General features: G+C 41.8%; 2 protein-coding genes across 2 annotated transcripts in view; both read right to left on the bottom strand.

The window, feature by feature from the left end:
* Positions 1-8,862, bottom strand: part of LOC106565431 (advillin) — a 29,682-nt gene extending 20,820 nt beyond the window's left edge. Inside the window, exons 1-9 of the mRNA XM_014132556.2 lie at positions 8,502-8,862; positions 7,935-8,070; positions 7,758-7,832; positions 7,291-7,487; positions 6,766-6,874; positions 6,542-6,652; positions 2,258-2,463; positions 338-416; positions 123-221 (exon numbers count right to left, since the gene is read on the bottom strand). Of these exons, the coding sequence (XP_013988031.2) occupies positions 123-221; positions 338-416; positions 2,258-2,463; positions 6,542-6,652; positions 6,766-6,874; positions 7,291-7,487; positions 7,758-7,832; positions 7,935-7,994 (936 nt within the window). The 5' untranslated portion in view covers positions 7,995-8,070; positions 8,502-8,862. The remainder of the gene's footprint in view (positions 1-122; positions 222-337; positions 417-2,257; positions 2,464-6,541; positions 6,653-6,765; positions 6,875-7,290; positions 7,488-7,757; positions 7,833-7,934; positions 8,071-8,501) is intronic.
* A 1,322-nt stretch (positions 8,863-10,184) lies between these two features.
* The window catches only part of LOC106565429 (carboxy-terminal domain RNA polymerase II polypeptide A small phosphatase 2), a 41,009-nt gene continuing 36,096 nt past the window's right edge, over positions 10,185-15,097 (bottom strand). The window contains exons 6-7 of the mRNA XM_014132555.2: positions 14,585-14,770; positions 10,185-14,337 (exon numbers count right to left, since the gene is read on the bottom strand). Of these exons, the coding sequence (XP_013988030.1) occupies positions 14,212-14,337; positions 14,585-14,770 (312 nt within the window). The 3' untranslated portion in view covers positions 10,185-14,211. The remainder of the gene's footprint in view (positions 14,338-14,584; positions 14,771-15,097) is intronic.

Genomic DNA, 15,097 nt, shown 5'->3' with positions numbered 1-15,097 from the left:
AGGCAGGAGACAGTTTCAGAGTCTTCCCATCAGATACTGCAACTGATATTTGACACACAAAACTCAACTATGGCTTATTTTTTGTTACAGTATATACAGTATGTGTGATCTCTTGTACCCACCAAAGCTCTGGAAAAGGCAGCCTGTCTCTCGGCCTTGTTGGCTCGCTTCCCCTTCCACACAAAGATCTTCACCCCTCCCTGGTCTAGGAAGTAACAGTCCTGGAGAAAGATGAAGTCACATGAGGTGATATGTATATTTTGGGAGCCAATAACTCTTTATAAAGCCAATATCAAATTATGTCCGACTTCTACAGTTTGCTGCTCTGCAGACTCACATCATGATTTAACAGGTCCTGAACCAGTGGCCTGGTGGCAACTTCTGTGACTTTCATCTGGCCCTCAGCATCAGACACACTGTTGGGGAAAGGACATACAGTGCATTTGGAAACTATTCATACTCCTTGACTTTTTCCACATTTTGTTACATTACAGCCTTGTTCTAAAATTGATTAAATCGTTTTTCCCCCATCAATCTACATACAATACCCTGTAATGACAAAACAAAAACAGTTTTTTAGACATTTTTGCAAATGTATAAACTGAAATATCACATTTATATTAGTATTCATACCCTTTACTCAGTACTTTGTTGAAGCACCTTTGGCAGAGATTACAGCCTTGAGTCTTCTTGGGTATGACACTACAAGCTTGGCACACATGTATTTGGGGAGTTTCCCCCATTCTTCTCTGCAGATCCTCTCAAGCTCGGTCAGGTTGGAAGGGAGCATCTCTGCATAGCTATTTTCAGGTCTCTCCAGAGATGTTCGATCAGGTTCAAGTCCGGGCTCTGGCTGGGCCACTCAAGGACATTCAGAGACTTCTTCCGAAGCCACTCCTGCGTTGTGTGCTTAGGGTCGTTGTTCTGTTGGAAGGTGAACCTTCGCCCCAGTCTGAGGTCCTGAGCACTGGAGCAGGTTTTCATCAAGAATCTCTCTGTACTTTTCTCAGTTCATCTTTCCCTCGATCCTGACTAGTCTCCCAGTCCCTGGCGCTGAAAAACATCCCCACAGCATGATGCTCCCACCACCATGCCTCACTGTAGGGATGGTGCCAGGTTTCCTCCAGACATGACGCTCAGGCCAAAGAGTTCAATCTTGGTTTCATCAGTACAGAGAATCTTGTTTCTCATGGTCTTAGAGTCCTTTAGATGCCTTTTGGCAAACTCCAAGCGGGCTGTCATGTGCCTTCTACTGAGGAGTGGCTTCCGTCTGGCCACTCTACCATAACGGCCTGATTGGTGGAGTGTTGCAGAGATGGACGTCCTTCTGGAAGATTCTCCCATCTTCAAAAAGGAACTCTGGAGCTCTGTCAGAGTGACCATCGGGTTCTTGGTCACCTCCTTGACCAAGGCCCTTCACCCATGATTGCTCAGTTTGGCCGGGAGGCCAGCTCTAGAAAGAGCCTTGGTTGTTCCAAACTTCTTCCATTTAAGAATGATGGAGGCCACTGTGTTCTTGGGGACCTTCAATGCCGCAGACATTTTTGGTACTCTTCCCCATTTCTGTGCCTCCACACAATCCTGTCTCGGAGCTCTATGGACAATTCCTTCGACCTCATGGCTTGGTTTTTGCTCTGACATACACTGTCAACTGTGGGACCTTATGTAGACAGGTGTGTGCCTTTCCAAATCATGTCAAATCAATTGAATTTACCACAGGTGGACTCCAATCAAGTTGTAGAAACATCTATTGGATTATCAAAGGAAACAGATGCACCTGAGCTCAATTTTGAGTCTCATATCAAAGGGTGTGAATACTTATGCAAATATGGTATTTCTGTTTTTAATTATTTATACATTTGCAAAAATTTCAGAAAACCTGTTTTCGCTTTGTCATTATGGGGATTTGTGTGTAGATTGATGAGGGAAAAAAATATTTATTAATTTGAGAATAAGAATGTAACGTAACAAAATGTGGAAAAAGGGAAAGGGTCTGAATACTTTCCGAATGCACTGTATTTACTAATGAGTAAGTATGATTTAGCCTGAGTGCCAGTCGTGCTATCATGCAAACATGGTTTGGCTTGAAAACTAGCAATGGAATTGGCATGAGCACAAACAGATCTGGGACTAGGCTAAGTATTATATAGAATGAGTATAAAACTTTGTTAAGTTCCACTTTCATTGCAATAAATGCCTGAGACAATTCAAATAGGCAAAATGACAGGACATCTGGACATGGCCGTCAGCCACTCACTGGTACAGAGTAAGCTGAGCTTTCTGTTGTTGGTCGGCAGTTTCATCAGGCATTCCATTGAGAAGCTTGGAGGTCCGTTGCCCCAGGATACTAGTAAGGATCTCCATCAGTTTAGAGGAGTTCCCCTCTGTGTCCCCTTCTATCACTCCTATCTCCGCCCGACCCCCTCGCTCCCGGTCCCGAATGTCTTTAGCCAGCAGCATGCCCTAAGAGTCATAGAATGTGAAGTTAGAGGTGCGTGACATGGATAGATTTTCTGTGATTCTAAAACGTTAATTCTAATGTGTTTCTACTAGGGGTCTCTTCAGCCAATCTTTAGGGGAGTGAAGTGGATTTCCCTTCAACTACTCTTGATTTATTGAGCTACCAATGTGGAATTAGCTTCCTTGTGTCACTGGTAGGATGGTAGGTGCAATAAGATTACATTCCCATTGGGCACACACTGATTGAGTCAACCTTGTTTCAACGTCATTTGTCAACCTATTGTGAAGTGGAATCTACGTGGAACACTCAATTGGATTTGCAAAAAGTCATCACCCAGTACTGTTTTCACGTAATTTCAACTAGCGTTGTAAACATTTAAATCAGGGTAAAACTTAAAAACTTAAATACAATGACTTAACCTGACTAACAGGTTGTTACATCAATTTCATTCCAACATAATCAACAGAACTACAGTGCATTCGTTAAGTATTCAGACCCCTTGACTTTTTCCACATTTTGTTACATTACAGCCTTATTCTAAAATGGATGAAATTGTTTTTCCCCCTCATCAATCTACACACAGTACCCAATAATGACAAAGAAAAAATTGTTTTTAGACATTTCTGCAAATGTATTAAAAAATATATATATATCACATTTACATAGGTATTTATACCCTTTACTCAGTACTTTGTTGAAGCACGTTTGGCAGCGTTTAAGGCCTCAAGTCTTCTTGGGTATGACGCTACAAGCTTGGCACCCCTGTATTTGGGGAGTTTCTCCCATTCTTCTGTGCAGATCCTCTCAAGCTCTGTCAGGTTGGATGGGGGAACGTCGCTGCACAGCTATTTTCAGGTCTTTCCAGAGATGTTCGATCAGGTTCAAGTCCGGGCTCTGGCTGGGCCACTCAAGGATATTGTCTTGTCTCGAAGGCACTCCTATGTTGTCTTGGCTGTGTGCTTCGGGTCATTGTCCTGTTGGAAGGTGAATCTTCGCCCCAGTCTGAGGTCCTGAGCGCTCTGGAGCAGGTTTGCATCAAGGATCTCTCTGTACTTTGCTCAGTTCATCTTTCTCTCGATCCTGACTAAACTCCCAGTCCCTGCCGCTGAAAAACATCCCCACAGCATGATGCTGCCACCACCATGCTTAACCGTAGGGATGGTGCCAGGTTTCCTCCAGACGTGACGCTTGGCATTCAGGCCAAAGAGTTCAATCTTGGTTTCATCAGACCGGTGAATCTTGTTTCTCATGTTCTGAGTCCTTTAGGTGCCTTTTGGCAAACTCCAAGCAGACTGTCATGCCTTTTACCGAGAAGTTGCTTCCGTCTGGCCACTCTACCATAAATACCTGATTGCTGGATTGCTTTAGAGAGATAGTTGACCTTCTGGAAGGTTCTCCCATCTCCACAGAGGAAGTCTGGAGCTCTGTCAGAGTGACCATCGGGTTCTTAGTCTCCTCCCTGTCCAAGGCCCTTCTTCCCCGATTGCTGCAGACATTTTTTGGTACCATTCCCCAGATCTGTGCCTTGACACAATCCTGTCTCGGAGCTCTACGGACAATTACTTCTACCTCATGGCTTGGTTTTTGCTCTGACATGCACTGTCAACTGTGGGACCTTATATACTGTAGACGTGTGTGCCTTTCCAAATCATGTCAAATCAATTGAATTTACCACATGTGGACTCCAATCAAGTTGTAGAAACATCTCAAGGATGTTCAATGGACACAGGATGCACCTGAGCTCAATTTCGAGTCTCATAGCAAAGGGTCTGAATACTTGTGTAAATAAAGAATTTCAGTTTCGTTTTTTAATATAAATTTGCAAAAGATTCTAAAAACCTGTTTTCGCTTTGTCATTATGGGGTATTGTGTGTAGATTGATGAGGAAAACATTGATTTAATCCATCTAAGAATAAGGCTGTAACGTAAGAAAATGTGGAAAAAGTCAAGGGGTTTGAATACTTTCCGAATGCACTGTATATTGCTATTTCATTTATAATTCCCTTTTACATAAAGTCCCACTAAACCTAACATCTTTACTAAACTTTAGACATGTGAGTTACCATACCCGGTTTCAGGGATGGCTAACTCTGGAAATTCCTTTGGTCTCTATTGAGTTAGGTATATCAGCTTCTAATTTTCTTGCACCTTATTTGTGGAACAATCTTCAAAATGTTCTTGAATTTGTATTTATATTTTGATGTATATTTTTTGTAATTTCTGTAATTCAGGACTCATCTGTAAAAGAGACCTTGGTCTCAGTATGACTCCCTGATAAAATAAAGGTTAAATAACAAATACATGTCTGACACTTACAAAATACATTGACAATAAGAAGCTGTGGGAGCTGTTTTGCTAGACTTCAGTTCAGCTTTTGACATTATCGATCATAATCTTCTGCTGGAAAATGTATGCGTTATGGCTTTATATCCCCTGCTATATCGTGGATAGAGAGTTACCTGTCTAACAGAACACAGAGGGTGTTCTTTAGTGGAAGCCTCTCCAACATAATCCAGGTAGAGTCGGGCATTCCCCAGGGAAGTTGTCTAGGCCCCTTATTAATGACCTGCCACTGGCACTGAGTAAAGCCTGTGTGTCTATGTATGCTGAATACTAAACATTATACGCGTTAACTACCACAGCTCGTGAAATCACTGCCACACTTAACAAAGAACTGCAGTCAGTTTTAGAATGGGTAGCAAGTAATAAGCTAGCACTAAACATTTCAAAAACTAAAAGCATTGTATTTGGGACAAACCATTCACTAAACCCTAAACCTCACCTAAATCTTGTAATGAATAATGTGGAAATTGAGCAAGTTGAGGAGACTAAATTGCTTGGTGTAACCCTGGATTGTAAACTGTCATGGTCAAAGCATATTGATGCAATGGTAGCTATGATGGGGAGCGGTCTGTCCATAATAAAGCACTGCTCTGCTTCCTTGACATTGCTATCAACAAAACAAGTCCTACAGGCCCTAGTTTTGTCGCACCTGGACTACTGCCGAGTCATATGGTCAAGTGCCACAAAGAGGGACGTAGGCAAATTACAGTTGGCCCAAAACAGAGCAGTACGGCTGGCCCTTAAATATACAAACAGAGCTGACATGTTTTGTTTTTTTTACCTTTATTTAACTAGGCAAGTCAGTTAAGAACAAATTCTTATTTTCAATGACGGCCTAGGAACAGTGGGTTAACTGCCTTGTTCAGGGGCAGAACGACAGATTTGTACATTGTCAGCTCAGGGATTCAAACCTGCAACCTTTCGGTTACTAGTCCAACACTCTAACCACTAGGCTACACTGCCGCCCCATACAACAACGACAATCTCTCATGGCTCAAAGTAGATGAGAGATTGACTGCATCACTACTTGTCTGTTCAAACGACTAGCACACAGCTCAGACACCCATGCATACCCCACAAGACATGCCACCAGGGGTCTCTTCACAGTCCCCAAGTCCAGAACAGACTCCAGGAAACTCACAGTGCTACACAGAGCCAGGACTACATGGAATTCTATTCTACATCAAGTAACTCATGCAAGCAGTAAAATCTGATAGAAAAACTGGTAAAACTACACCTTATGGAACAACACGGACTGTGAAGAGACACACACACAGGCAAACACGCATAAACACACACGCTAGCACTCGCACTCTACGCACATGTACAGTACATTGTAATATTGTTGCATGGTGGTATTATACTGTATGTAGTGGTGTAATGATGTTATATGATGTACTGTTTAATTTTTCTATGCAATTTCAACATATACATAGTTCTAATGATTATGTTGAAACTAAATCGATGTAACAACCTGTTAGTCAGGTTAAGTCATTGTATTTATGTAAAGGTTTTATTCTAATTTCAATGTTTACAGTGCTGGTTAAAATGAGATGAAAATTGATGACTTTTCACTGATTGATGACTTTTTCAAAATACAAATGTGTTTTCCACGTAGGTTCCACATCCCAATAGGTTGACAAATGACGTTGAAACAACATTGATTCAACTAGTGTGGGTTGACTTTACTGTTGGTGCACTCCTTGAGAACAGCATTTGCACAGATCAATACCGTACCTTGAGCCTCTCCTGTCTGTTGCTCTCTGGTCCATTCCACTGAATGATGGTCTTACCAGAGTCCAACAGAAAGACATCCCCAAGATTGAAGCTTTCCCAGCTCATCTCTACCTACAGTATGCAGGAAATTGTGCCAGATATATTACAAGTAAAATTTCAGGCATTTTCAGAGGCACTTCCTGTTGTGTTACACAGAATGACTTCCCCCTGTATGTGTTTCTCACCTCCATGGCGCTTATCCTTTTCTTCCCTTTCACATGCAGCAGTCTCTGGATGTCATAACTGTTAGTCTCTGTGTGTCTCATTCCTGACGCCACCCCGCCCTTCTTATAGCTGTAAGGGGCAGAGAGGTAAGTAGGCTATACAATCAATCTCTTGCTTTTATTACAGTGCAAGGTCTTTTTTATATATATATATATATATCAAATCAAATTTTATTTGTCACATGCACCAAATACAACAGGTGCAGGCCTTATCGTGAAATGCTTAGTTACAAGCCCTTAACCAACAATGCAGTTCAAGAAATAGAGCATTTGCTCTAAAATAAAATGTGTTTGAGATTGCACACTAATCACCATTTATAACTATGCTCATTTGCCCAAACTACACCCACAGAAGAATTACCCTCAGTGCTTCAGAATAAGATCAGAATGAGAATACTGAAGAGAATGTAATGATGAGATTGCTCTCTCTCTCTGTAAGCCTATTAGGTTAATGTGGCTCCCTGGCTGCTCTGCAGATAGACCTACATGACCCCTTGTTTGAAGTATCCTCGGAAGGCATCAGACTCATAGTTCTGGACCTCACGGTGCTGGACAGGCCCTGATCCCAGGAACTCATCCAGCTGGATGGTGTAGACGGCGGCCGCACCCTGTTCATCCTGACTGGACTGGGAGCCGATCCAGTAGTGGATGTCATAGATCAGAGAGCTGCCCACTTTCTGGGTCTGAGACAGACAGGGGGAGATAGAGAGAGAGATGGGGGGGAGACAAAAAGCATGGAGGGAGAGGCAGACAGACAAAAAGACAGAGATGGAAAGAGGAAACATCACATAGAGCATTGATAATCATGTAACACAGACTCCAAAGAAAACATAATCTATACAGCAAACACACTGATTCACTCCAGGGCATTTAGCTAAGTCATAACTCCCTAATTCAACAAATGAATGTGCTGACATGACACCCCTGATAAGTATCATGGCCCCAGGACTCACAGAGAGTAGGATGTAGCAGTCACCCTCGTAGAAATTGCCAAGGGATTTTTCAGGGACTTGCACAAGCTCCATTTTCTGGGAGGACAAAGAAATGCAGACGTCTGTCGTTTTCACCAGCGACTGTGAATACACACCCTGATAAATTTTAAATAATATACTGACTGACAGCCGCTTTACCTCGATTCGCCAGATTATAATCCCAGGATTGTGGGTTACTGCTCTGAATGTGTACTCCATGTTTCTCAGATTTAGGCAATCTCAATCTGATGTTGGAAAGAAAAGAGTTCCTTGGCCCACCTCCTGGTTTTGGACCCTGGAAGGAGTAAATCGTTAACCACTGAAACAAATTGCATTATCTAAAACCGGAGGTTATTGAGATGGATATTAAAAGGACTTCAATATCCATTTCAGGATTACTGGAGGCTTACTGCAGAACTAATGTATTTACATCATAAACCGGTTGGACAGCGTGTTGTCGGAAGAAGAGAAAGAAGCATTCAAAAGCACTGCATTGCTGTTGACACCCACTACTATACGTTTGATTCAGTCAATCTCACAAAGTTCACGGCATACTGTATTTTACTGTTCTGATAGTCAGAAATGTGTATGCCTCAGCCCTCTGACCATTAACTCGATCGATCCAGCCACAAAACATCCTTAATCTCTCCTTTCAAATCCCATCATGAAACTCAGTGAGCCACTGTCTGAAATCACGAGGGCAGCTATGATCAAGTCAAATAGTACCTTGAGTTGCTGCTGCGGAGACAGAAGACAAGCGTGTCCAGCTAGAGAGTTGCTTGCTTGTAGGAGTAAGTGTCTCTGTGTGTGTCTAGATGGTTCTTCCGTTGACTCAAGGTTGGACACAGCAGTACAACCCTCAGGAGAGAACCAGATGACTTAGGGCTGTCACTGGGGCATCAAAGCATCCTTCTCCTCTTCCTCCCCCTGGCCCTCGTCCCCTGAGAGATTTGCTTGAGTTTGCATGTTCCAGGACCTCCTATCGCTCCGTCCAATCGCTGATTAGAGAAAGGGAAAGATACACAAACCAGCAGGCAAATGAAGATAAAGCAGACACGACTCCTATTCAAAAGACCACAGGCTGAAAAGACACTTTAGTGGTAGTGGTGGTGGGACTGTGTGAGGGAGGGGGGAGCGGAGGGGGAGAGAAAGAAAGGGAGGGAGGGGGAGTAGTTAAAACCCTCCCTTTGCCAGGAAATGGATCTGGCTGTATTGGAAGGAAGCCACAGAGCTATGGATTTTTAGTTAAATTATGTACTGCACATAGGGTGGACCACTGATGCTTTAATGCAGTTGCTGCCTATAATAATCATGCAATAGAAGGTCCTAACGGCCAACCCCTGTAGAGGCCTATACTGTAGGAGAGAATCTCACATGATGCCACATTGCTATGTGACATTCACTCTACATTGATTATGTTTCGAATGGTGTTATTGATTTTCAACATCAGGATGCTCTCACTGGATGTCCTTACTGACAAATCTAGCTGCACTCTAAAAGTACCTTTCCATGAAATCTGATGATTCATGCCAGACATAAGGAGGCAGTCTGAAAGGTTTCATCAAGAACTCAAAAGTGTCTTTCTCAACCTTGTTGGACGCATCACACAAATACTGGGGGGCCCTTACCAGCCTGAGAAGTTTGACAGGCAAATGACTTGTGTTGAAGAAGTGTACAAAATGCTAAGGACATCACACACCCATATATTTTGGACACGGTGTCAGTCACAGTTTGCTACCTCACCGTTAATGCAAACAATTTCCGAGGAACATGAAAAACTACAGCAGTGGTCTGTTGTGTTCTCAGGGAAAACCCTACAGAATGGAAATAATGCACAAACCACACACACAGGCAAGATTAGTGAAATATGAAAGGATTAGTTAACACCCAGGGAAGGAGCCACATCTACTCATGCTGACCTCTGTGATTGATAGGATGTGATCAGAATGATCCAATCTCAGTACGCCCCACCTCTGCCCTGGCTATTTCCCAAATCTAGTTAAGGCCCCATTTTTTTTTACGTGGCCATTGATGGACAGGGCTTTGTCCAAACACAGTGGACAGCCGATTCATAACATCACATATTATGATGTCATAACGTAATGACTCTCCCTTAAAGCCTCTGATTGCATCCCAAACGCCACCCTATTCCCAACAGTGCACTACTTTGGACCAAACCACTATGGTCCCTAGTCAAAAGTAGTGTACTATATAGGGAAAAGGGTGCCATTTGGGGTGCTTACTCTGAATTTGACTTTCTGATTCTACTATATTGTTTGTGGAATGCAAATCTCTTTGTGATTGGGCATTGAGGTTTGGGTATGTTTGTTTGGTGTGTGTAGCAAGGTGAATGAATGTGTTACTGCTCTCTGGAAATGCGGACATATATATACACTACAGAAGACAAACTCACTATAATCAATGTTTTTATTCCATCTTTGAAAAACAATTTTCAGAATTGCTAGTTTAACAAAAAAGCCCCCAAAAATATAATGCAGGAATCTTACGTTAAAGTTTTCAGAAAATAGCTGTAAAAAACATATTTTCAGGAGTAAAGTTCCCACTGGGCACATACTGGTTGAATCAACGTTGTTTCCACGTAATTTCAACAAAATTACATTGAACCAATGTGGAATTGACGTCTGTGCCCAGTGGGTTGATCATTTTTGCATTATACTGTATGTATTTGTGTAACTCCTTCTGCATAGTTTCTGTGTAAAATCAGCAGTTTGTTCATGGTACACAAATCCTGACCCAACCACACAATCAACCCATTAAAGAGTCCAGTTAACAAAAAAATCTAAAATGGGAAAATAATTTGATCCAAACAGAACTTACTTGCTGAAATTGTTTTCATCACTTATCAGAAAATACTACATTGGTCACCATGACAATCTATTCAATAGATTGATCAATAGACATACAGGCATCAATAGATTGTACCCTCTGAATCATACCTCATTTTGTTCTGATCGTTGGTTGGCATCTAAGAAGCCGCACAGTAAGTTAACCAACTGAACACTTAAAATAAAGTGATTGCAGAAAGATCTCCATATATGTTGGAAATGACAAAATAATCAGAATAGGAATAATTCATGTCCAAAACAAGAGAACACAAAGCTTTTTAGAGCTATATTTCAATCCATTATTTGTTTGTAATATTTCATATAAAAAAGAAAAGAATTACCAAGTACCAAGAATGATTTACTTTTATATTTTTTTTACAATTGGACTGTTTAGGACAAACTAATTTCATGGACATAACACTCCAGTTCCTTACATTCTTTCTCTCCAGGACTTTGAGAAAATAAAATGTATATGTGGAAGATAAAATCAATAGTACGATTTCAATTATAATTGCATCATTCCGATGCATAGGAACAAAGGGATCATGAAATCTTGTATTTCTCACTTAAGAGTAAACTATATTTGAATCAAACACAGGACATTTCTGAAGTCGCATTTGTTGAGGGCCATAGCATGCATTTCATAGACGTTACATATTACCTCACAATCATAGACGATAAACTTTCTCCTGAAACCATGATCCATAACATGACTGTAATTAGGGTTTGACATGTCACCTCTGATTTGAATGTCAATATCTTTCACTACATTTAGTAATTTCATGTCAGCAGACATTTTGACAGAATATACCAGGTATCATGTAGGCCTCTTTTACCTATTCACCATTACTGAGAGTGAAGTGCTGCATGTTTAATGCAACAAGACTGGTTCTTTCAACTAGAAGAAGGGAAATTGGCGCAAGAATGCTTTAATTAAAATTGTAGTGTGAATATTTGGTGCCCCCACCCCTCCCCTCCTACAACCCACCTCCACAAAATAAAAGTGTTGAGCTTTGGTAAATACTGATGTCTATGACCCCACTTTACCTTTCGTGTTTCAGACATAACAATAACACAGTCAGGTCACACCTTGTGCACCCTCCACCACATCCCACCACCAGAAGACAAAACTTAACATCCTAATCAACTGACAAAAGAAGAGGATTCTTGTGCGTCCCAAAAGGCAATCTATTCCCTATATAGTGCACTGCCTAGCGGTTAGAGCGTTGGGCCAGTCACTGAAAGGTTGTTGGTTCGAATACCCGAACCGGCAATGCGAGAAATTTGTCGATGTGCCTTTGAGCAAGGCACTTAACCCTAATTTGCTCCAGGAGTACCGTACTACTATGGCTGACCTTGTAAAACAACACATTTCACTGTACCTATCCGGTGTATGTGACAATAAAACCTTTTTTACTTTTGACCAAAGCCCATAGTTCTGGTCAAAAGTAGTGCACTATATACGGAATAGAGTGCCATTTGAAATGCAGCCAGGGATTAACACGCTTATAAATATCTACAGAACACATGACAAACATGGAGTAAATACATTACTCTGACAGTATGGATGTGGGGTCCACAACATTAAAACACACTGCCCTTTCTTTGAATCCCAATGAAACAGCGGAGTAGGATCACTTGGCAAAGAGCGATTTGTTGATTACTCAATTTCAGACCAACACTAGAGACAGGTCATTAGCTGTAAAATTGTAAAATGAAAAAGGGGGATGATGGAGACCCTTGATGCTTTATTCCAAAGCTTTCAACGCAGAAAGAAACCTTAGGCACTTCATAGAGTGTAATAGTATATGGCGGTGCTTTATCTTGTGAATAAAACAACCACAAAACAAATCTCTTTGGGATACAGTGACTAGTCAGGATTGGGCATGTCTGTGTGTGCTTACAGTTACAATTTGAGCAATAGAACATATCTTGCTAAATCAATCCAGCTTTTGCCACCACAAAACCACTGCCACCCCACAATGTGTACAACACCTAAGATGTCAGTGATAGTACTGTAGAACTTCTAGAACAGGCAATAACGCAAAGAGAATTTGTAAAACACATACTTTTACTTCTCAGTAATGTCGTTTTTTTACAAACCGAAATATCTGACCTTAAATAGGATACATTTTAAAATAGTAAAAGTTGAGTGGAAATGACTTGGCAAATTATGGATAAAGGGCAACTGGTAGGGGGTAAACTAGTGTACATTGTGTTCACTCTTAGCAGCCTACTTATCACAAGTCCCTCACGTGACCCAAATATGGCACCCAGAAGGTTTGACACAAAATGTAACAAAAAGGCCTCGGTTTAACCAATATGGCATCCTTAGCAGACTAAACACCAGCAGAGAATCACTCCAAATTTGCTACCGAACTTTAAAGTCTAAATTAGTCTGTTCAAAGGGCTTTTTTTTATTTAAAAGAGGGTTCCAAAAATGTTGGGAAACCAGCTCAAGTGTCCTGTACCTGAAGCATCTCAGGGTGAATCTGCATAAAGAGGCAGGGTTTATGTTACAGCCCTGCCTTTACACGATGGTGTGACCCTTGGTTTGTAATGGTCCCTATTGGCCGAGGATTAGGTTATCTTCAGCTAATGAGAATGGAGGATTTCATGTAAATACAACATACACAGAGGCTGTTAACGTATGGCTGTTCTTCCTCAACATCCAAGACATTACAAAAGTCATCTACACTTCTTACCATATCAAACATTTAAAAGACATCTTAAAAATTTATAGAAAACCTAACAATTGAAAAAGAACAATTTTCTGGAAGGAACAACGCAATTTTTGCTTTCTTTAAAAACAAAAACAAAACAGATTTAATAAATTTTTCTTTTCAGAAGGCACAAAGATGGAGATCCCTTGCTCCCCGTGTAAGGTCTGCTCAAATGAGGTCATGACATATCATGTCATGTCATGCACTGTAATGTCATGTCATGTCATGCTGGCCTTGGATCAGAAAGACCACTGGGTTTAGCTTTTAAAATTAATTTCCTGAAGGACTCAATCCATTCAGGAGAAACTTCCTTAAAAACCGCCTTTATACAGGCTGTTGTACTAAGAAATGGAAATTAAAATCACTATGTGGTTTTTGTAGTTTCCTTGCAATGCTTTAGAGTCCCCCTTCAAAGTGTTTGTACAGAGATTATTGTCGAAGCAGAGAGGTTGTGTGTACAGTCAATTGTTTTGTGTCGCAATTAGTGCTATAAAATCTAAGTCTCGTTTTTGGAGAAACAAAGATCTGGCCAGTCAGTTTAAATGATTGGAGTACTAGTATGTGTTTGAGTACATTTAAAATGAGAAAAGAGTGAGCCACTTTGCATTGTGTTTGTTGGATTTTTTCCAGAACAGCAGTTTTGCAGCACCAGCTAACATACTGAGGAGGAGGATAGTAGGAACAGTGGACAGCCGTCCAGACACACAGTTCAGGGGCCAAACAAACACACTGCCGAGTGTGTGTCTAGGATACTAACACCGCACACAGTGTGTGTATGTAAGTAAGGTTTGGTCTTTTTCCGTCGGTTGATGGGTGTGGTCTGGCTGGGAGGGGGAGATTCTGGCTTGTAAGAGGGGGTGTGTCGTGTCAGGGGGCCCGTAGCTGCTGCAGTTTGGCATAGACGTCTTCCGCCTCACTCAGCTCTTCAAAGACGGGCAGGAGGCTCAGCAGCTCTGTGTCCTCCAGGTCGTCAAACCAGGACACCACAGGCACCTGAGGACACACACATAGATTAAAACATTTGACATTTTAGAGAAATTAGGCTATTAATTAAGGAAATACACTTTTCAGTGATTTCCACAGTTTAAAACACACATTCAGAAAATAAAAAAAACGGGCATGATGGCATCAAATAGCTCCTTGCTTAAACCAGGAAGATCACCTCAGTGATTCTACATTGGGACAGGCCTGTAAGGCCTTTGGTGAGACAGTAAAGCTCGGGCTGGACAGCAGCACTTACAGCATTCTCAGGGTGGAAGATGTAGGAGGCGGGGGAGTTGTCCAGGATGAGGGTCTTGTTGAGCTGGCGGCCCAGGCGGCTCAGGTCCTTGACATAGCAGCCCTGATGGAACACACAGGACTCCCGAAAGAGACGCGTCCGGAACACACCACACTGATCTAGAAGGTCGGTCACTGGGTCTGCATACTGCAGGGGAGACGGGAGGGAGGAGATGGAGAGAAAAAGATAAAAACAGAAAGGTAGAGGGCAGGGAGTAGGACAGAGAGTAGGATGTATGGGGAGAGTGGTATGTTGGGTGGTACAGACGAGTTGAAGGGATACTTTGAGATTTTGGCAATGAGGCCATTTATCTACTTCCCCAGAGTTGGATGAACTCGAGGATACCATTTTTATGTCTCTGCGGCAGTTTGAAGTTAATTGCTAACTAGCACAAGGGCAATTGCTAACTAACTAACTAACTAACGCTAGTTAGCATTGGCTCGCAACATTACCTCTAACTTCCTTCATACTGGA

Source organism: Salmo salar, chromosome ssa12 (genome assembly GCF_905237065.1).
Source record: "Salmo salar chromosome ssa12, Ssal_v3.1, whole genome shotgun sequence".
Classification (NCBI taxonomy): domain Eukaryota; kingdom Metazoa; phylum Chordata; class Actinopteri; order Salmoniformes; family Salmonidae; genus Salmo; species Salmo salar.
The sequence above is the reverse complement of the archived record's forward strand: the minus strand, read 5'-3'. Positions and strand labels throughout refer to the sequence as shown.